Here is a 21,538-nt window from a genome sequence, read left to right on the forward strand (position 1 = left end):
CCTGGTGATTGGAGGTGCTGAAGTTTGAAGGCATGCTTGAAGGCAGCCAATTGAAAATGCTTTACTAGCTTCCATCTCCATTACTTCTACCTGATATCATAAACATGCTAGCTGTTTTGAAAATCTGGAGAGCTTCATTATTTATATAAACAACATTGCTGTGTTTTCTCAGTGATTTTCACAAATGACACCTAAATCATCTGTTACATTTCCCACATCTGTAGTTCAGATGTAAAACCTATATTGAATATAGCATAAATCCCTGAATTAACAACATCCACAAAAAGTGTGCCCTGGGATAATAGATATGACTTTGGGGTCTTAAGCTGGGTTCCAGAACCTTTTAATGCCTGCATCCAGCAAGTGTTATAATTTAATCAAGGCTTCTAATTCCTAGAATATCCAAGCTATGAAGGTGAAAGCCTGGGTGATGAGCCATTAAGAGGGATCAAGGGGCTCAGTGTGAGACAGCGAATGGGTTGGGGGGGGGGGCTCCTTCAATAGATAAAGCCAGAGTTTAGAGCAGACAGTTTTGGAGCAGTAGCGTGATCTGGAAAGAAAGCAGCAAGCTGGAGAGAGAACTAGAGCAATATTTGATTTCTATTTTTATCCAAGGTTGCGGCTATGGGGAAAACAAGACCCTTTTTGGGGTGTTGATGCTGTGAACCCTTCCATAATAGGTTCAGGTTGTAGAAAGTGCCCTAAGGAAAGTTGAACCTAGAATGGCCTGGCATGCGCTGTGAATCCATGTTGTACAAGTCAGTCCTAATGAGGGAGTGTTGATATTGAAGGACAGGGTACAGGTTGGTTTACGAAGACTTTGGCTCAAAGCATAAATGATTGAGTGTGTGCTGCTCCTGTCCACCACACACCTCCCACAATGTGTGATGTGAAGGCTTTGCACAGAGGTCCGAAAACGTGATGAGAGCAAGTCATTACTTGCTGCACTCAGAAAAAGGAGGACAGGTAATGATTTATGTTCTGAGCCTTGTCATATAATTGTGAAACCCATAGGTCACACATTGTGAAAGGTACATAGTGGCGGTAAGGGGCGCAGGTCCACTGTTCCACCATAGAAATGATTCTGTAGGGGTGCTGGATTCTGCAGCACTTCAGAGGAGAGCAGAAAGCAACAATTCTGCTCTGTTAAAACTCCTGACTGCAGAAGCCAGAATTGCTTCTGCAAGTTGCTACATGTGTTCACCTTAATAGTCATATTCTTCCTGCATTATATTGGGCTGTGGAGCTTTAGTACTTCCCAAGTGCTTGGTCACAGCTAAAGATGCTTTAGAAGATGTGTGGGGCACCTTTGGCCCTCTAGTTGTTGCTGAACTACAACTCCCAGGCCATACATGCCGGGGCTGCTTGGAATTATAGTTCAGTGACATCAGGAGGGTCAAAGATGCCCCACACCTGCTTTAGAAGAAGAATGGAGGTGCTTGGATTCCACTTTTGGAAGTTCTCTGACATGGAAGGTGCCTACACTCAGTCCTCCAGCTGGCGTTTGAACAGCCATATCAAATGGTTTTTATACATCCTATTTATTTAACAGAATAGGCTTCTTAAATATTAACATTTCATGCTACGCATCTTGCCACATCTTGTCAAAATCTATCTTTGAATTCCACAGCCATGTACTTGGCATCAGCATTCAGAAATTAAAGAACAGAGGAAATATCAAAGCCTTCGATTTCTGCCTTCTGTCCCTATTTTAAATTTTCCTGGATGGCTGGGAACTGTCCTTTGTAACAGCTCAGAAGGATCTCAGGGCAGTTGGCAATGTGACGTCATTTGTGAATATGAAACTTCTCTCTAACAGTAGCTGAAAATGTGTATTATTTGAGGGGTCTTGAAGGCCAGTGCATTTTCTTTTGTCACTGCAGCTCTGTGCCGGATCATTAAACTTTTTTGAACACTTTTTGAACAGCTTGTATAGAACGCTCTTATAATGGCGATTCATTTTTCAGTGCATCCCTTACCATTGAAAATCTCCTTTCCTTACCTCCAAGCTTTTATGAAGTCCTCCTCAGACGTGTTATTCTGGCGAGAAAGTATAGGGCTTCCATCAGGCCCATGGAAGTCATTCTGACTGTTTCTGTCAAAGATGCCACATAAACCTCTGGTGGTATTAAAATCAATGCTTGGTGCCCTTACTGTCAAACTCATTCCCCAGTCGCTCACATCAGCTCGAACAAATGCTCCTGAAGGGAATGAGATCTGGAGAAGGAGCAAATCTGGTGAATATGAACTCCATCAGCAAGTGTGTGTGTGTGTGGACACCAGCCAGTACTTGAATTTTGGGAGAACAGTAGAGAAGCCTTAATGGAAGCTACAAGCCATGCAAACTGAGTCCCCCTCCCACATTTTTTGCCAAATCTTTTCCAATGTAACCTTTAAGCAGCAGCTAAGAGGATCCATATAAAGCTGGGGGCAGGCTGCCTCTGCCCCCACCACCCCATAAATTAAGCATCAAAGCAGAGACATGCACACACAATAACATGCCATACGCACAATAAAAAATAAGTTGAGACCTGCTATTGGCACCAGTAATCCACAGCGCAATCCTATGTTTCTCAGAAGAAAGCTCCATTGAGTTCAAGAAGTCTTACTCCCGCATAAGTGTGTATTTGATTACAACCTGCATGTCACTTTCAGGTTACAATCCTGTGCACACTTATGTGGAAGTAAGCTCCACTGAACTCAGGGTACTTACATCTGAGTAGACCTTCATATGCTTGCTCTCTTATTTATACTGAACATGATTGTTCAAAACTGTATTTACAATTAGGATCTGTTTTTCTTGATGCTGATAGAGGGAGAAGTACAGTGGTACCCTGGTTTACAAACTTAACCCATTCCGGAAGTCCGTTCTTAAACCGAAACTGTTCTGAAACTGAGGTGCGCTTTCCCTAATGAGGCCTCCTGCCGCCAGTGCCATTCCACCGTTCGGATTCTGTTCTTACACCGAGGTAAAGTTCGCAAACTGGGGGTACTACTTCTGGTTTTGTGGAGTTTGTAAACCGAATAGTCCTTAAACAGGGCTGTTCTTAAACCGAGGTACCACTGTAAATCCCTTCAGGTAATTATCATTTCAAATTAGTGATTATATCATTTTCAAACCAGTAATAGTTGACTAGTGGAAACTGCCAACATGACAATAAGATCGCCTCTGTGGGAAATGGTGTGTGTGTATATATATCTATATCTCACCAATACTTTTAGAATAGAAAGCATTTCATTTCCTTGTAAGACCAATTCACACAGGAAATTATTGTATTTTAAACTGAACAGAACAGTTGTCTCATTATAGAAATGGCTTAGGTTGTTCCTTTGAAAGTGGGGGAAATCATATTCAAATCAAGGTGGGAAATGGGCCAGCTTTTTATTCTGAAAACATTGAGTTAGTTTTGATCATGTGAGGACTTAAGCCTGATGGAAATTTCTCGCAGTTGTAAGATGTGCACACACCACACATTTAAAGCACATTATTACCCCAAAGAATCCCAGGAACTGCAGAGCGACAATTTGCAGCACCCATGGCAAACTCCCATACCCATATTTTTTTTATCAGGGAAATAATGTGCTTTAAATGTATGATGTGTACACAGCCATATTATCACATGTTTCTCTAGGTGTTCCTCTAGATACCCATACCCCAACCTATTTAGGGACCCAGGTGGCGCTGTGGGTTAAACCACAGAGTCTAGGACTTGCCAATCAGAAGGTCGGTGGTTTGAATCCCTGCAACGGGGTGAGCTCCCGTTGCTCGGTCCCAGCTCCTGTTCACCTAGCAGTTCGAAAGCACATCAAAGTGCAAGTAGATAAATAGGGACCACTCCGGCGGGAAGGTAAATGGCGTTTCCGTGCGCTGCTCTGGTTCGCCAGAAGCAGCTTTGTCATGCTGGCCACATGACCCGGAAGCTGTCTGCGGACAAACGCCTGCTCCCTCGGCCTATAGAGCGAGTTGAGCGCCGCAACCCCAGAGTCGGACACGACTGGACCTGATGGTCAGGGGCCCCTTTACCTTTACCTTTAGGTCAACACTAGCACCTTGAATTCACCCAGAACAGTTCAGGATTGGTGTTATGTGACCTGTGTTATTTATGAACTAGGTAGCAGTCCCCAATGAGGTTTTTTTGTTTTGTTAAGTGTTCTTAGATAATTAATCCTATTTACTGTTGGTCATTTGGTTCTGTATTTTATGATTTTATAATATTTTAAAGGTTTTACTTAGCGAAATTTACCCCAGCCAGTACAGCCTAATACACACCAGTGATTGGCCATTCAACTTGGCAAGGGATACTCGATCTTTCTCACTGCTTTGTTACAAAAGTAGTCTCTCTCATTGGTAATTATCAAAATCCAAACCCAAGTAAATTTCAGATACGTACAGTAATTTTTCTCCCTCCATAGGACTCCATGATTCTGACATTTGGTTGTGATGAGGCTTTGATGCTTTTGATTGCCAGTTGAGGTTTGGTTTCCAGAAACTGCCCATTGCACATATCAAAGATGACGATATCATTATCTTCCCATGCGGCTACACCACAGTTACAAGCAAAGGCAAGATGGCGGTTGCTGCAATGCCACTGCCGCACATGCACCTCAAACACTCGATTCAGGCTTCTGTACAGCACAAAAGTTCCAGTCATGTAGCTGTCATAACGCCTAAGCAATCAAGAGAACAGCATAAAGGAAGGATTTACTCACAGTTTGTTAGCTGCTCATTTTTACTCTAACCAACAAGGCTCCCTAATTAGACCAGTTTGGTGGCTGGCCTCAGAGGGAAAAGAAAATACACTCTTGGTGAAGAAACACTTTTTCATCAATATAAGCAAACTAATACCACCAGAGTTATTAGCTCTGAATTCATGTGAGGGGCTCATAGCTGCCTGAGAGCTGCTGCCATGGCAACAGGCATGGATAAGGAGGATAAACATTTGATAAAAGCAAATAGGAAAATATCTCTGCCTCCGGGCCTTAATAAATATGTTTTAGTTGTAACTGGATGCTTTACAGCATGATGGTCTTCAAAGCACAACCAGCGCTCAAATAATACCTTCTGTGACTAACCACCCACTTCAACAAGGTTGACTATGACTAGGTGAACATTTCAAATGAAAAATTAGGGCTCTGCCAGAATCACATTAAAATGAATTCATATTCTCCCCCCCCCCCCTTTAGAACATCTTGGCTGTAAACGTAAGTTTTACTCTTAACTGGATTCTCAGCTGGCAAACGGCCACGTCTGGAACAATTTGTCAGTTTTACTCTTCACTGTTGCATGAGCTCAAGTCTACTAGGGTTCACTGAGAAGCTGATGATGTTCTTGCTCTGGAACGCATGCCAACATGGTGGCTGCAACACACCCTGCATTTAGCTATGGATGACATAAGCTGAGGTGGTTACATGAGTGTTCATTCCATGCAAAATGCTAACAGAAGATTGGCTGTTTCCATATGGCTGAACAAGATGCTTTTCAAAAGCAACTGACACAGAAGGCTCTTATTCAACAATTACTTGGAAATTTCATTGAAATTAATGGGACATTTTGGAGCAAACATGCTAAAGGTGAGATGGGATGAGACAAAAGGGTCAACGTGTTCATCTGTCGAAACTTGCTTTGAACCAAGCAAAATGTGTTGAATAAAATTCTAGCCATTGTTCATACTTACATTAGGCTTAATTCTCATAAAATGTTATCCCTTTGCTTTGAATATATTCAAGAAAAATGTCCTGCTTCTATAATGTCATTCCCACACTTCAATGGAGGGGAGGCGCATTTGCCACCCTCTTCCCTTCTTGAAAGATGACTCAAGAGGAGGTGTTGTGGGACTAGATAGCATGTGACCTTAGGGGCCAATGGAAAGGGATAGGAATCTGGCTTTAAGTCAGCTCTTCCCCAACTTTGTCCTCCCTGCTGGCAACTGGGAGTGGTGTGGTCTGGTTGCCAGTTTGGCATGGACTCTGGGCAAGTGAGGAAGTGAAGGAGAAAACAATATGTATGCTAAAAGATTACTGGGCTAAGGGTATCCTTCAGGAATTTGCCTGTGCAACAGGGCTCTGTCTGCAGGGGGTGGTCTTTAGACCTGTCATGCACATTTAGGTGAATGCTGGAGAGTGAGGCTTGGGTGCATATGTCAGGTTCACCTAGCAAGGAGGGCGTGTTTTATTTCCCATCCTTAGCTGGGGAGCCACAGCCTGCAGCTGTTTATTATTCCTTTATTTATTGATTTTTTTCAGTTGTTTTTATCTTGCCTGGGACAACCCAAATAAACTTAATGGTAAAGGGACCCCTGACCGTTAGGTCCAGTCACAGATGACTCTGGGGTTGCGGCACTCATCTCACTTGATTGGCAGAGGGAGCCGGCGTACAGCTTCCGAGTCATGTGGGCAGCATGACTAAGCTGCTTCTGGCGAACCAGAGCAGCGCATGGAAACACCGTTTACCTTTCCTCCGGAGCAGTACCTATTTATCTACTTGTACTTTGATGTGCTTTCAAACTGCTAGGTTGGCAGACAAAGCAACTTACAACCGAACAAATAGACAGTAAACCCCACATAGATACATAAAAACTAAAATGAAAGAGAAATACATTAAAAACGTACTACCTACTTCCAAAAGGCCACAGATATTTAAAGGGCAAATACCTGGTTATAGAGGAAAGTTTTTGCCTGGCACCTAAATATTGAAGGTGCCAGGTGAGTCTCCCAGAGGAGAGCATCCACACAAAAGGCCAATTCTCATGTTCTTATCCTCCAGGCCTCTTGTGGAGGGGGCACATAAAACCAGTTTATATGTCCAGGGATCTGGAGAGATGTTTCCTTCCATTGTTAGGCTGTGTACACACTACTATACCTTTAAAGTACATCTGAAGAACAATCTTTCCACCAAAGAATTCTGGGCACTGTAGTTAACCCTGCACAGAGTTGGAATTCCCAGCAGCTCTTAAGAAATTGTACCACCTATAGCTCTTGGAGGGGAAAAATATGCTTCAAATGTGATTTAAAGGTATAGCGTACACAAAGCCTTAATTAAAACCTCATTTGCAGAAGCTATTGGAATTTAGTTAATCTGGTTAATTGGTGTGTTGTTATATTTTAATAACTATAACTATCATCTTATTTTCTGGTCTCACGAGTTGTTCTGGGTCTGACAGCAAATAATAGATACTTGGAAGGCATTTTTTTCCCATGTGTGTGTTTAACATCCCTTGGATTTTGCACTACAGCATTTACTGTAAACTCATAAAACAGCATCCTAGATAGTTGAACAGAATACTAAAGCATATCATTATTGTGAAGCCAAATAGCTTCATGAAAGAATACTCACCATCCATCAAATGTGATGATGTGTGGATCAGTCAAAGAGTAGCAGTTCTCTGTGGGGAGGTCTTGAACTGTGACCTAGTTAAAATGAGATGTGTAATGCATACAATCTCTGAGGCAGAGCTCCATTTTTTTTTAAAAAAAAATACCCATAAAACATTATGAGCTGCCTTTGACTTTTATGGGTGAATGAAACAAAATGTGACTTTTAAAGTGTGTTACAGGATCAGTATTTCCTGTGTTTTACTTATTTTATATGCACCCAGCAAGTAGATAAAGGCTATATAATTTATTTCTTCTAGGTAAACATCAGCAAAAAAACAAGTCTCTCCCTGCCCATCCAAAAAAAGTTTACAATGAAAAAGTTTTTAACTGGAAGTGTGTGAAATCTAGAATCCTGAAAAGCAAAGTAGGGATCAATGAATCAATCTATTTCTGATCCATGTCATTTTTGCATGTGCTTACTAATAAGTCATTAGCATCCTGTTTCTGCATTAATCTGAGAGTTCTTAAAAGCCACAAGAAAATTCACATGTAAGTATGATGGTTGCATCTAATTAAATACTCAGTAATTAATGGATTTAACATATTCATGTTCATTCATTTCAGTAGGTCTGTTCTGAGTGTGACTACTGTCAGCTACAACCCTGGTGAAAGACAAAATTTCAGATGATATAAAACTGGAAAGTGTAGCTGATACCTCAGAAGACAGAATCGTGTTGAAGATGCTCGTAACAGATTGCAGAGCCAAAAATTTCAACAGGGACAGACATAAGGTTCCACACTTGTTGTTTAGTCGTTTAGTCGTGTCCGACTCTTCGTGACCCCATGGACCATAGCACACTTATGCAGGAACAATCAGATGCACAAATATAGGATGGGTGACATTGGCAACTGTATATGTGAAAAGGATCTAGGGGTCTTAGTAGACCATAAACGCAGCATGAGTCAACAGTGTGATTCACGAAGGGGGTGGGAAGCTAATGCCATTCTAAGTTGCATCAACAGATGTATAATGTCCAGAAGGGAAGGAATAGTGCTACCTTATCCAGCCTTGGTCAGACCCAACCTGGAGTACGGTGTGCAGTTCTGGACACCAGAGTTTAAGAAGGACATTGACAAGCTGGGGCATGTGCAGAGGAGGATGACTAAGATGGTAAAGGGTTTGGAAACCAAGCCTTATGAGAAATTGTTGAGGTAGTTGGGTATATTTAGCCTGGAGAAGAGAAGACTGAATATGATATGATATGATATGATGGCCATCTACAAATATCTGAAGGGGAGTCACATCAATGCTGGAACAAGCTTGCTTCAGGAGCTGATTTAGTGCCGTTTGAGCAATGCGCGCAAGCACTGGGCACTGAGCCGAGGGGGCCACTGTCTCAAAACCTGGTAAGCAAGGAACTGGGCTTTGGGAAGGAGGAGTGAGGCTCTGACCAAGTCCTAGAATCCTCCTGCCTCCTTCTCAAAGCCTAGTTAGCACTTTCTCAGCTTTAGGAAGGAGGTGGAATGGCTCCGGGATCCTCTCAAATCCATTGTGCTTCCTTCCCAAAGCTGGGCACCTCCTTACCTGCTTTTGGGAAGGCAGAGCATGGGCTGGAAGGGAGTTGCCAAATTTTGGCTTTGCACAAGGTGCCATAGTACCTAAGTCTACTACTCCAGAGGGTGGGACCAGAACCAATGGATTCAAATTCCAAATAAACATTAGGAAGAAGTTTCTGATGGGAAGAGCTGCTTGACAGTGAAATGGACTACCTCAGAAGGTGGTGCACTTATCTGGAGGTTGTTAAAAGGGTTGGATAACCATCTGTCAGGGATTCTTTAGCTGTGATTCCTGCATTGCCGGGGGTTGGACTAGATGACCCTTGGGATCCCTTCTGACTCTACACTTCTATGATTCTATGATATTTTAAAAGTAGGTTCTTCCAAATAAAACTCAGAAAATACACATTTTAAAAACTGGCCATTTACGTTTTTTGAGCCAATAATTGTGTCTGAACCTTCAAGAATGAGAACACAGATAAATACTAAGTTCTGATCAGATCTGCACATCAATCCAAGATCTGGTCTGTTCATATCAGAATTCATAAAGATCAAATTTGTCAAGCGAAACCTCCTTATATAATGAGTTGCTTTGTTAGCGTGGCAATGTGAAACTTTCCCCGTAATGCAAGAAGCAGATATCTGATTGAAATTAAGGCACTTGTTTAAATAAAACCAGTTTCAAAACCAGAAGCATAACGTAAGGTATATTCATTGCAACAGTAGTTCATTATCATATTTAGAAGCAAGCAATTCTTGACTCATTTGACCTTAACATTTTATAGTATGTAGTTTGAATTAAATCACTTAGTGAAGATTTTTAACTAGACCCTGATCTTGGCTTCATTGTTGTAAGTTTTTAATATACCGTAATCAAATCAACTATATATCAGAACCTTGTTAGCAAATGAAACAAATATTTTTATTAGAATTAATTTGAGATTCAGTGTCAATGTCTACAAAGTGCTACCACAGAGGGTTAAGCACTTACTAGGATTTACCCCAGTAATTCCATTGATTCCTTTCTGTTATGGTTGTGCAATTTTAGCTGATCATAAGCATTTAGTCATATGTAAATCCTATCAGGCAATGAGACTTTCAAATACATGTGTTTAGGATCATTGCCTTTGTCTGCAGACTTGAGATTGCTTCACACACATTTTTAGGTGTGGTGTGTTTTTAACTTTATAGCTCCAAATGGGACAAACATGTACTGTATTTGAAAATAAAAATATAAAAAAGTTACACTCACTAGAGAGACATGATTAGCTGCAGTTCTCTGGCCCTATTCAAATTATCAAATGTGAAATTACTTGGGGTGGTTGGAGGGAAGAACATGATACAAGCATACACAATAAAGTGTGATAGATAAAGTGGATAGGGAGGGATTTTCTCTGGGACAGAAAAGTGAATTACAAATGCAAAAATAAATAGGACAGGAAAGCCTTGTTAGAATGCTCTTATCAAACTCATTGTTTGTTTTAACCCACTTGGACATCCATTGGTGTATAATCCCGCCAAAGCGGCTCGCTCGTTTGGACAGGCTCCACTCTGATATAGCTGGTGAGGTTTCCATCCACGGCAAAGTCATTCACAGCCCTTACAGATACCGAAGCTCTTGCACAGCTACCTTCCTCGCAGAGCATGTGTTCCAGAGCCACCTGGCATGCCGAGAGAGCGATGTCTGGGGGCCTCCTTCCCAGATCATCTAAAATGCAAATATATTGGCATTCATAACTCTGTTGAGAAGTTAATAGCTAGATTTTCTTTTTAATCAAAGGAAGATGGATGGTTTTCCATCTGTGATCAGAATAATTGTTGCTATTACAACAGCCAGACATGAACTCAAACAGAACCATTACATGCAAAAAAAAAAAAAAAATGACAGCAAGAAAAATACACACTTCTCTCTCTATATTTTAAATCTCATTTACCACCTCTCCCCCTCTCTCTCCAAGAAAAGAAAAGGTTTTCAGTACTCCATACTGGTAAGTAGTAGCACAGAAAGACTATATAAAAATATTATATATAGCTCTACAGCTACAGAGAAAGAGAGAGAGAGAGAGAGAGAGAGAGAGAGAGAGAGAGAGGAGAAGAGAGAGAGAGAAGGATGGAATGCACAAGTTCAGTACATGAAAACAGCAATACTTTGGCTGCAATCTTGTACTTGCTTACCTGGGAGTAAGCCCCATCTTGGGTAGGCATGTATATGATTGCAATGTTAATAACAGCAGAAGACCAGATCAAAATAGTGACAGTGATATCAGAAGCCAAAATCTCTCACAAACAGCTCAGTTCCCTGGGGAATAAAATAGTCTTTATTTTCATTCAAAAACTTAAAGAGCTTCATGAGTTTGCCTGTGGTTGGAGTTTGCCAGAATGTGCATTACAGCAGAAAACAAATAAAAACAGAAATCTCCTGTTTTACAGAATTCATCCTGAGATTGCTTGAATTTGGAGATCTCTTTCTGCATTTGTGAATGGCCAATATTCATTATGCTTTTCAGTGCTGGTATTTTAGCTTTTCTAGATGTGAAATATTATTATTATTATTATTATTATTATTATTATTATTATTATTATTAATCATCATCATTATTACCCCGTCCATCTGGCTGCGTTTCCCCAGCCACTCTGGGCGGCTTCCAACAAAATATTAAAATACAATAGTCTGTTAAACATTAAAAGCTTCCCTAAACAGGGCTGCCTTCAGATGTCTTCTAAAAGTCTGATAGAATTTTTTTCTCTTTGACATCTGGTGGGAGGGCATTCCACAGGGCGGGTGCCACTACCGAGAAGGCCCTCTGCCTGGTTCCCTGTAACTTAGCTTCTCACAGCGAGGGAACTGCCAGAAGGCCCTCGGCGCTGGACCTCAGTGTCTGGGCAGAACGATGGAGGTGGAGACGCTCCTTCAGACCGAGGCCATTTAGGGCTTTAAAGGTCAGCACCAACACTTGGAATTGTGCTCGGAAACGTACTGGGAGCCAATGTAGATCTTTCATTTCAAATATGTCATTTAATCGATTTCAATCCATGTTATATATTTTATATCCAGCAGCCTCAAACATGAGCTGATTTTTTTTTAAAAAAAGTATTTAAAAACCTATTCAATAGGTTTCTTCACATATTGCTTTCTGGCACAAGTCACATTCACTTTTCTTTTCTTTTTTGAGGGGGCCTTGTCACAGGTGATGGATTGAGAAAATGTCTTTCTGCATAAGGACTCTTATATCAGCTTCCCAGCAGCAGTACCTCATGCAAAAAAATGACATTTGTGTCACTCTTCACACATTAAACACAATACTGACAATCCCTGTGTAAGATAAGGTAAAATATGAAATAGCCTTTAGATCAAGCATCAGTTAAATAACACAAATATATCAATACTCATGAAATGTTTCGCCGTAAATGCATACAAATATAAAATGTGTCGTATTTTATATCAGTGAAACAATCTTGTTCAACACCACTGAAATAATCACAGTCCTACATATACGGTATGTGTATACTAAGAGCTAAGTCCTATTAAATTTGATGGAACTTACTCTCAGGTAGGCATTTTATTAATTTGTTTGTTTGTTTGTTTTGTATGCCGCCCTTTACCTGCAGGTCTCAGGGAGGTTCACAGGATAAAATATACCATTACAGTGCAAACCTTAGGATGGAAAAATCACCACAGCTCATAGTCATCTATTATGTGCACTTCTATACATTTGAAGCACATTCTTTTCCTCAAAGAATTCTGGGCGCCAGGCACAGCAAGTTGGTGGGACTGTTGCGTGTGTGTGACATCACATGTGTGACGCCCCCCCCCCCCGGTCGGGCCACACCTGCTTGGATGTGTGGGTGTCTACCGGGATGCTCTGACGATTGCAGAGCGCGGCACAGAGGGCAGAAATCAGGCTCCCAGCCTCCCATTTGCCACACCGGTGCTCACCCAGGGGCTGTGGGGGATGGTAGCTCCCTCAAAATTAGGGGGGATGCACCCCTGCCTCAAAATATTGAGGGGGTTGAGGACCCTTTTGCCCCATATACCCAGCGTGGCTGCTGGACACTGTAATTTAACCCTCACAGTGGGGTGAAATGTTATGTATGTGCAAGATCCAGTGTTGCACTAGCAAAGGCAGTGGGGCTTCCCCTTTCTCCCCTCCCCTCTGCATATCCCCCACAAACACTCATTTTAGAGGTGCAGGGGGGGATGCAGGGGGAGGAAAAGAAGGGGAACTTTGCAAAAGCAGGAGTCTGTTGCACAAGTAGGCTGCATCAATTAGGTGTGTGTGTGTGTGTGTGTGTGTGTGTGTGTGTGTGTGTGTGTGTAGCTCCCTATTTATTGGGAGCATTTCTGGATTGTTTGCATTGCATGTTGCTTCATTTATAAGTTTATTTATGAGTTCACAGGACATGACATCTGCTACAGTGGCACAACTTCTCAAAGCAATGAGATTTTTATTTTATTTTTATTTTTTTAAAAAATATTTTTATTAATTTTCCAATTAAAACCAATTATATCACATTCAATATTTCAAATTATACACATATATATATCAATCAAACCGAATGTTATGCCAAATCATCTAAAGAATTTTTTATTTGGGTTCCCATGCTTCAAGAAATTGGGAATTCCTCGCAACTGTCCACTGCCGTCTTTTTTCTAAAGTTCAAATCGTCCTCCAAGTTCATAATAATCCAGATCTTCCCCTTACAGTCACATAGATGTTTTCCACTTTCATCCGATTGTTTCCCAGCTGCTGAGATAAATATCAAACAAAGTTTCACAGATGTTCTTTCTCCTGTGTGAGTTAATCAGTCCAGCCTCCCCATAAATCTTCTTAATGGAGCTCCCTGTTGCGTCGAAGCAGCTCGAAGCAGTGCCATCTTAAAAAGCTCAAATCACTTTCGTTTTCTCTCATAGCCATGAAGATTTACGATCATTATAGAATTTACAGCTTTTCCAGGCAGGAGACCCAAACATCAAACCATAGACTCTTGGTAAATTAATGGATCTCCTTGCCCTATAGCTGAACTTAGCTTCAGGTCGCTGCTCCAATTTAAAGTGCGTCACAGCTCATAAATCCTCCAAACGCGTCCAGAACTCCTTCCGTCCGACTAGGGGGGGGCTTTTCTCATCGGCAACTCCACATCTTTAAAAAATATGCTCAGTAACAACAGTTATAAAGTTCAACTCACACAGTCTTTTGCTTCTCTTTCACTCCAAACAAGCCAGGACATCGCGTCCGGGAAGGTACGAGGCAACAATATGAAGAAAAAAAAATAAAAACTCACTTCCCTTATCGCTCCGTCCCCATCAATCCTTCTTCCAGATGCAGTACAGTCTTTGACTCCTCTCCCTCAGCAGCATAAATTTCTCAGCAGTAAACAGCGCTTCTTCCCCTCCTTCTGAAGTATGTCCATAGATTTAAGCCTAATTATCTTCTTTAACCATGGAAATCCCCGCCATGCAGATTAGCGTCCGGGAGTCCTGGCCCTCGTAAGTGCTCAGCCCAAGCTCCCCCCACTCCAAAAACAGTCGGAGTGGGTCTGGGGGCATCGCGGGCCAGCGGCCCCTCTCCGTAACCCCCGGAGAGGGTAGGGGGTTGCCATTTACTCCCCTAGCAACCGCCAAATTCCTCACGAAGGTCAGAGAGATGGAAAACAGGTCCGCCATTCCTGCAGGCGGAAACCGGAACCCAAAGCAATGAGATTTTTAAGCCATCACCAGGCTTCCAAAGAAATTACCCCAGTGGCCAGCAACATAACAGGGCCAGCTATTTAGAATCCTGGTTCTAATGTGCCATTATTATTATTATTATTATTATTATTAATCATCTTCCATACAAATAGGTTCAAATCTTACAAATAAGAAACTAGGATTGAGAGGAAGTGATTGATCTAGCTAGTGAGTTTATTGCAGTAAATGCACACACACACACACACGTGTACATACCTTTGTGTATGTGACTATAAGTAATAGTCAAATTAGCCTACAACATGAAGCCAAATAGTTTAATGCACTGACCACAAGCTTTAAGTACTTTTTCCTCATCTCTCTGGTTTTATAGCCAATCACTTTGTTTGTCTTATGAAGCCCTCTAGCAGTAAATGATGGCGGTTCTCCTACCTATGCTATGCTCTTAGATTCATTACAGAGATTTCAGGGAAAGTCAGCAAAAGTGCTTGATCAAATGCTCACTGACATAAGACTCTTACCAGAATCCCCGGTAGTCAGCTGCAAAGTAATTTTACAGATGTCATCCTGGCCCAGACAGGTAATAGGGATGGTACTTAGGATTGTCAAAATATGCTCTTCACTATCTTCTGCAATTTGTATGGATTCTGGCACAAACTGGAAATAGAGACAGATGATCAGTCTTACACTGCACTCATATTAAGCCTTGGCCTGTTTTGATGGTGAATGGTCTCTGATTTAGGGCACAAGCAAATTTTCAGTTATTGTATCAGAAGTTTCCCTTTCAACAAGGAGGAACATTTTCACTGGAACAAGCAGGCAATACAGTATATTGATTTTTTAAAACATTTTTTTCAGGCTAATTTGGGGAGGGAGGGGGAAGAGTAGTTTCTCTGAAGAAGACATTCAAAACTTGCCCATCCTGCCACTGCGCCCCCAACTTTTGCCACCAGTGCTCTGCAGCTCTTGCTAAACTTGTCAGCAGCCGGGGCACTTCCTCAAAATGTTGCCGCTTGGCTTCTCCAATCTGGGGAGTGGGACTCAATCAGCAATGCGTCACACGGAAATGCCCTGGCTTTTGCCAAACTTGGTAGGAGCTGGGGTGCACTTCAAAATTTAGCTGCTCAGCTTCTCCGCCCGGGGACAGGGAAGACAAGTGCCAATGGCACATGTGGGGCAGGCAGAGTGCTGCCTCTTGTACTCTGCGGGATGGGATCCTGTTTGCACCAGGGAAGACCTCTGTAGGTGCATGTGTGGCCACAGGTGCTATGTTGATGACCTATGGGCAATGTCTTGAGAAGTCACAGCTCTGTGGTATAGCATGTTTTTTGCATCAGAAGAGTCAGTGCCAAACTTCCCTAGTTAAAGACCCTCAGAGAGAGCAGAGCTGGGAAAGACCTGGATCTAAAGCTTCAGAGATCTGCTGTCAGGGAGAATGCACAATAAGGGGCTTGATGGGCTGACTCAGAATAAGACAGCGTCTTGTGTTCATAACAGGGAAGGGGGAGAGGAGCCTGCCTCAAGTTGCTTTAGAGACGAATTATTTGAACCTATTGCTATGCTTTTGCTTTGTTCAAACCAGTCACCAAGGAAGGGTTTTCACATGGTGTCTTATTCAGCCTTTGCCTTCCTTATTCTCTCTCACGACTTTGATAGCACGTTAAGAAGATCTGAGCTTGCTGCTACTCCAAGATAAGGTGAAATTGCTATTTTGGTGGCTCACCGAGGTTTCTGCTTAGCTCTCAAACATTCTGCCAAATTAGCCACCGTAATTGCTTATTAAGTAAAAATTGCCTTAATTTCCGAATGTTACCTTTTGCTTTTGAACATCTTCAGTAATTACAAAATCATTTTCAGGAATAGCTGGGTAATTGTTTCTTATTTGTGATGCAGGAGGGGGGGGGGATCCTTTTGAAAAATCCTAATAACTAACAGCATGGAACCGATTTGCTCAGTGCAGAGCTACTAGTAAAAAAAAAAAAGTTAATTAAAATGTGCCGGGCTGTATATTAGGAGAATTAGCTGGTCATATGGCTTGCTTTCTATGTGTAAGGTAAAGGGGGACTAATTTATGCTAATGCATGTGCTTTATGCTGAGTCCAGGACCAACCTGAGACATTTTGTTGCCTGAAGTGAAAGGCAAGATGACACTTTCCCGTTCCATGTACAAGAGCCAGCTGGGGAGATAGCTGAATCTTATTTCATTACTAGCAGTAGGACAGCAACCTCCATGGCTGCCTTGCGCAGACAACACAGAGGCAGACAAGACACACATCTCTATCTTTCAACTAATCTTTCAACTAATCCTCACCCTCAAGCAGCTCCTTCACTCAACCTAATGGTAGGGTTGAGTGTGCAGAGTTTGGCCATTTGTTTCCCCATCTTGGCTACACTACTGGCAGAAGCTCTATGGGGCTTAAGGTAGGGTCCCCCCCACCCCAGTACCTGCTACTTTCAAATGTCCAGTTGGAGATCGTAGGGGTTGAAGCAGAAACCTTATAGATCAGCCTTCCCCAACCTGGTGCCTTCCAGATATTTTGGACTCCAACTCCCATTATCCCTGGACAGGAGCCATGCTGCTTGGGGCTGATGGGAGTTGTAGTCCAACAGTACCTTGAGGGCATCACCTTGGAGACAGAAGAACAGCTGTTATAGATACCGAGTATACGCTCTAATACAGAGTCACTCCCTCTGCCCCCAGCCTGAGTTCCCTCATTTCTGAACAGTTTCCTCATTTTGTTCCAAATGAAAAACAGTGCATAACTGGTTTACATTGTCATGACATCACTATCATTTTCACAATGGAATGGTTCTGATGACTTTCCTGTTAGAGAATACATGATGCAGAGCTTATGCTTGCTACCCATTCCCTGCCCTGATGGTTACATGTAAACAAGTACCATGCAGATGCATCTGAAGATAAAGACGGACAACCCATAACTGGAAATGATTGTGGCACATACAACGCCCCCCTCAAAAAAAGGGGGTGTTTCTGCAGAGCCCATCACATTTTACCATTCTGTCTACCCCTAGGTGAAATGACAGAATGATAATGGAGGGGAAACTGTCTTCTCCCAGGTTTGCTGCCAAAGCAAAATAATAATAATTTTTAACAATGCTGTGGGGGGAAAAGACACAGTCCCTGTATTCTAGTTTCCAGAACAAGGGCAGATTTTGTCTTGTTTTGGTTTATTTTGCCCCAGGGGATTCCTTCCCTCTCAGAGAACCATTTGAGGACTGCAAGGATGGAGACAGATACAAAAGTGGTCAGAGTATTGAGTGTGACTCTAACCTTTGTTCAACAAATAGGCTACATTCCAGCCACGCGAAGTTAGAGGTTTCTACACACGTCTCTCTCCATCCACCCTCCAGGCAAGCAAGAGGCATTAGCACAGTTCAAGGAGTTATGCCAGACAAGCAAAAGCACTTGAGGGGACGACCGGAGAGAATTGTAGCCTATGGAAGGGACATGGGCTAGGGAGATCTTGAGAGCCAGGTAGATGCACACCCACCCACCCGCTCTAGAGTCTATATCTCTGTGGTTTCTGCAGTCTATGGTGTCATATGAGTTTTCAAAAGAGAGAGCTGCCACATTACCCAAAAATGAGGATTGTGCTGTTAGGTCTCCCATCAAAGGCATTACCCTGTTTCTCATATTTTAAGACATACCCATAAAATAAGCCATAGCAGGATTTTTAAGCATTCAAGGAATATAAGCCATACCCCAAAAATAAGACATAGTGATAGGCGCAGCAGCAATGCCGGCCGCGGCAGGAGGAGGAGGAAAAAATAAGACATCCCTTGAAAATAAGCCATAGTGTGTTTTTTTGAGGAAAAAATAAATATAAGACATGTCTTATAATATGAGAAACACGGTAGGTATGAATCAAAGTGAAGTCTGCCCCATAAATAATGTATTGTCCCATAAATAATAATGGCAGACTTAGCATGCAGGTCCTTGTTTTGATAGGCTCAGCTTTTGAAAACTAATCTGTACTACAGCCTCCTTAATGGAATGACTTTTTTTGCCAGTTATTTATATTGCATTCCAGAAAAAGCTAACAAAGGGGGGGAAAGAAAGGCTCTTTTATGAAATATCTGCTACTGAATAGCTGGCCAAGGTCAGAAAATGTTTTAGTCTGCTAAAATTCTCCATTAACATAATGGGGGGTTGCCCCCAGAGTTTTGTGAATAGGAGAGCGCAGCATTCAAAGGATGCAAACACTAAATGCCAGTCTTCGCAAAAGCTGTCCATTTGAAGATGATGTCCCAACTTTTATTTCACATTGTGTGAGAGACAACCGCAAATGCTCAGGCATTATGACCAAATCACTCTGAATTTGCAGAACTGTGCCTATCTACTTAAGGTTGCATATAATCACCTCTCGGAAGGTGGATGAACAATGAAACGCTTTCACAATATATTTCTCGGCACCTAGATGCTGTAGCTGTTAGTGCCTTTAGAAAGTCTGATAGAATGATTGATAGAATGGCAGGCAATTTTTGGAGACCTTTTCTCCTTGGGCACCTAAGAAGTACACTGTTTATAATCACCAAAGCCAATTTTACAGTGTGTTGTCTTGCGGAGCAAGGTGGTTAATATAGAAATCTCCATTGAGGATATGCTAGAGAAGTTTGCTAAATGAGGTCTTTTGCTGTTACCTTAATCCCAGCATAGAATCCATCGCTTTCTTCAGGGAAAGACTGTTGATCAGGAGAGTCCCACTTAAAAGCTGTGACAGTGCAAAAGACCTGCAATAAATAAATTGTCCATTTTACAATTTTTTATTTTGCTTTTTAAATTAAGAGCTTATGAAGAGCGATTGAAGGTGTTATAAAGGTTTGACTGAGATATTCTACCCTATGAAGCCTGGTTTTGCTGTTTTGCCTTTCCCTTTGCTGGCTGCAAAGCCAATGTACATACCAAATGGGGAACACATGGGGGGCAGCCATCCTCCCATATCTTGAAATGGAAAATTCCGTGTACTTACTAACAGATATCCATAGGTGCCTTCTGTAGCAATTAAAAGGTGACCCTTCACTCTGGGTAAGCAAGTATGGAGGGCTTGGATCAGGTAGTTTTGACATTCAGCAATAATGCTAGCTGGAACTAGGGCATCTGGCTACTAAGCAGCAGAACATTAAAGCTGATTTGTGGTGATTGTGTAGTGATTTCTGCAGCTGTATTTGTTCTACACCACAATTTTCAAGCGTAAATACATTAAAAAAACAAAACATTTAATGGCAGACATGCCTCTCAAAACACCCAGGGGCAATTTTTATCTTTCTGAAATGGTTAATCAGGCATTCATGTTCCAGGGACACACATGCAAGCCTTGCCTTCAAATCACTGCCAGTCAGTGTAAACAATACTGACCTGGGTGGGCCGTTCATCTGACTCTGTATTAAGAAGCTTCCAATGGGAAATCTGAAAAAATCTAGTCTCACCTGTATTGCACTGTGTGTGATTTTGAACCAAGAAGGAAAGTACAATATTTGCATTGGAAAAGTACTGCACATTCCGTACCCATTATACTATGTGCAAAGCTCCTTCCTTTTTGAGGATGAATTCTTCTTCTTCTACAACTCAGGTGTGAACTTCTCACAATCAGATATGAGCATTGGTCACTGATCTACAGTCTTGACAGTTTGTCACATAATTATTAAGATAGCTTTCCTTAGGAGTTTCTTGCCTCTAGCTGAATATTGGCTTCTACTCTGTAACTCCGCTATCAGAGACTTCCCCCCTCCTTTTATCATCTTATCATTTCAAGGGACGGGGGGGGGGGATGAAAAAGGTATACCCTGCAGGCAGTATGAATGCAACACTGACTGACTACTCTGTGGTTGGGTATTCTTCCCCCCCCCCAAGCTTTTCAGTAAAAGAAAATCCTACTGTCGGTATTTTTAAAACACTTGCAATATATAAAAAAAGAGACTGGCATATTCAGCCTAAGCGCAGTAATGAGATCTAGGAACTTGAGCAGACATAATAACAGTAGATAAGAGTTTTGCAAATGCATGGGTTTCTTTCCCTGTGCATTACTAGCAAGTGGGGAAGAGGGTGGCCTCGCTGGTGACCAGTTTTGATGTGCTTCAGATGGAGCTTATGCCCATTTAAATTTATTTGCGCCCAATTATCTGGGGCAAATTTTTAAACTTTTCCAGCTTCTGAGAGATATTTCATTGTGATTCTCCAGGTGAACCCTGGTGAAGCCTCGTTATACTTGTTGAATTCAGTCTGAGTCTCTAAACAAAATGACCTGACCCATACCCCTCAGACTAACATGCAAATCACAACTTGGCTTTCCTTCCAGGTTTTGTGCTTCTCTGAATGTTGCGACACACTTCCTGGAAGTTTCAATGTATCAAAATGTGCATTTAAAACTTATATGCATATTAAAGGAGCAAATTTACATTTATATACAGTGGTACCTCGGGTTACAGGCGCTTCAGGTTACAGACTCCTCTAACCCAGAAATAGTACCTAGGGTTAAGAACTTTGCTTCAGGGTGAGAACAGAAATCGCATGACGGCGGCACGGCAGCGGCGGCGGGAGGCCCCATTAGCTAAAGTGGTACCTCAGGTTAAGAACAGTTTCAGGTTAAGAACGGACCTCCAGAATGAATTAAGGCTGTGAATGGCTGAAAATTCAGACACAGGTTATGAAGAATGCTAGTAAGCACAGCTTACATTCATTCAGTAGTGACCAATGAGGTGGTGCAATCAGGGCTGAGTTACTGACCTGGCTTCCAGACACTATGTGTCACTGCCAGTTACAGAGGGGCCAAGGCAGCAGACAGCTTGCTGTGGTTCTGGTACAGTGGTGGGAGCATCAGATTGGCTCTGCACCCACACCATGCTGAGCTCCTTGCTGCCTCAGCCTTCCCCCTCTCAGAAACAGGCAGTGACACATGGTGTCGGGAAGCCAGGTCAGCAATACAGACCCACCAATGATACCCTGCTGGCCACTGATGGAGT

At 42.2% G+C, this 21,538-nt stretch overlaps 1 protein-coding gene across 2 annotated transcripts in view; it reads right to left on the reverse strand.

The window, feature by feature from the left end:
- Positions 1–21,538, reverse strand: part of LOC118083125 (von Willebrand factor D and EGF domain-containing protein-like) — a 123,182-nt gene that overhangs the window by 46,425 nt on the left and 55,219 nt on the right. For both annotated transcript variants that reach the window (XM_060279527.1, XM_060279539.1), the window contains exons 6-11: positions 19,220–19,309; positions 15,079–15,214; positions 10,362–10,579; positions 7,334–7,407; positions 4,392–4,668; positions 2,003–2,217 (exon numbers count right to left, since the gene is read on the reverse strand). In XM_060279527.1, coding sequence (XP_060135510.1) covers positions 2,003–2,217; positions 4,392–4,668; positions 7,334–7,407; positions 10,362–10,579; positions 15,079–15,214; positions 19,220–19,309 — 1,010 coding nt within the window. The remainder of the gene's footprint in view (positions 1–2,002; positions 2,218–4,391; positions 4,669–7,333; positions 7,408–10,361; positions 10,580–15,078; positions 15,215–19,219; positions 19,310–21,538) is intronic.

The sequence above is a fragment of the Zootoca vivipara genome, chromosome 1, assembly GCF_963506605.1.
Source record: "Zootoca vivipara chromosome 1, rZooViv1.1, whole genome shotgun sequence".
Lineage (NCBI taxonomy): Eukaryota > Metazoa > Chordata > Lepidosauria > Squamata > Lacertidae > Zootoca > Zootoca vivipara.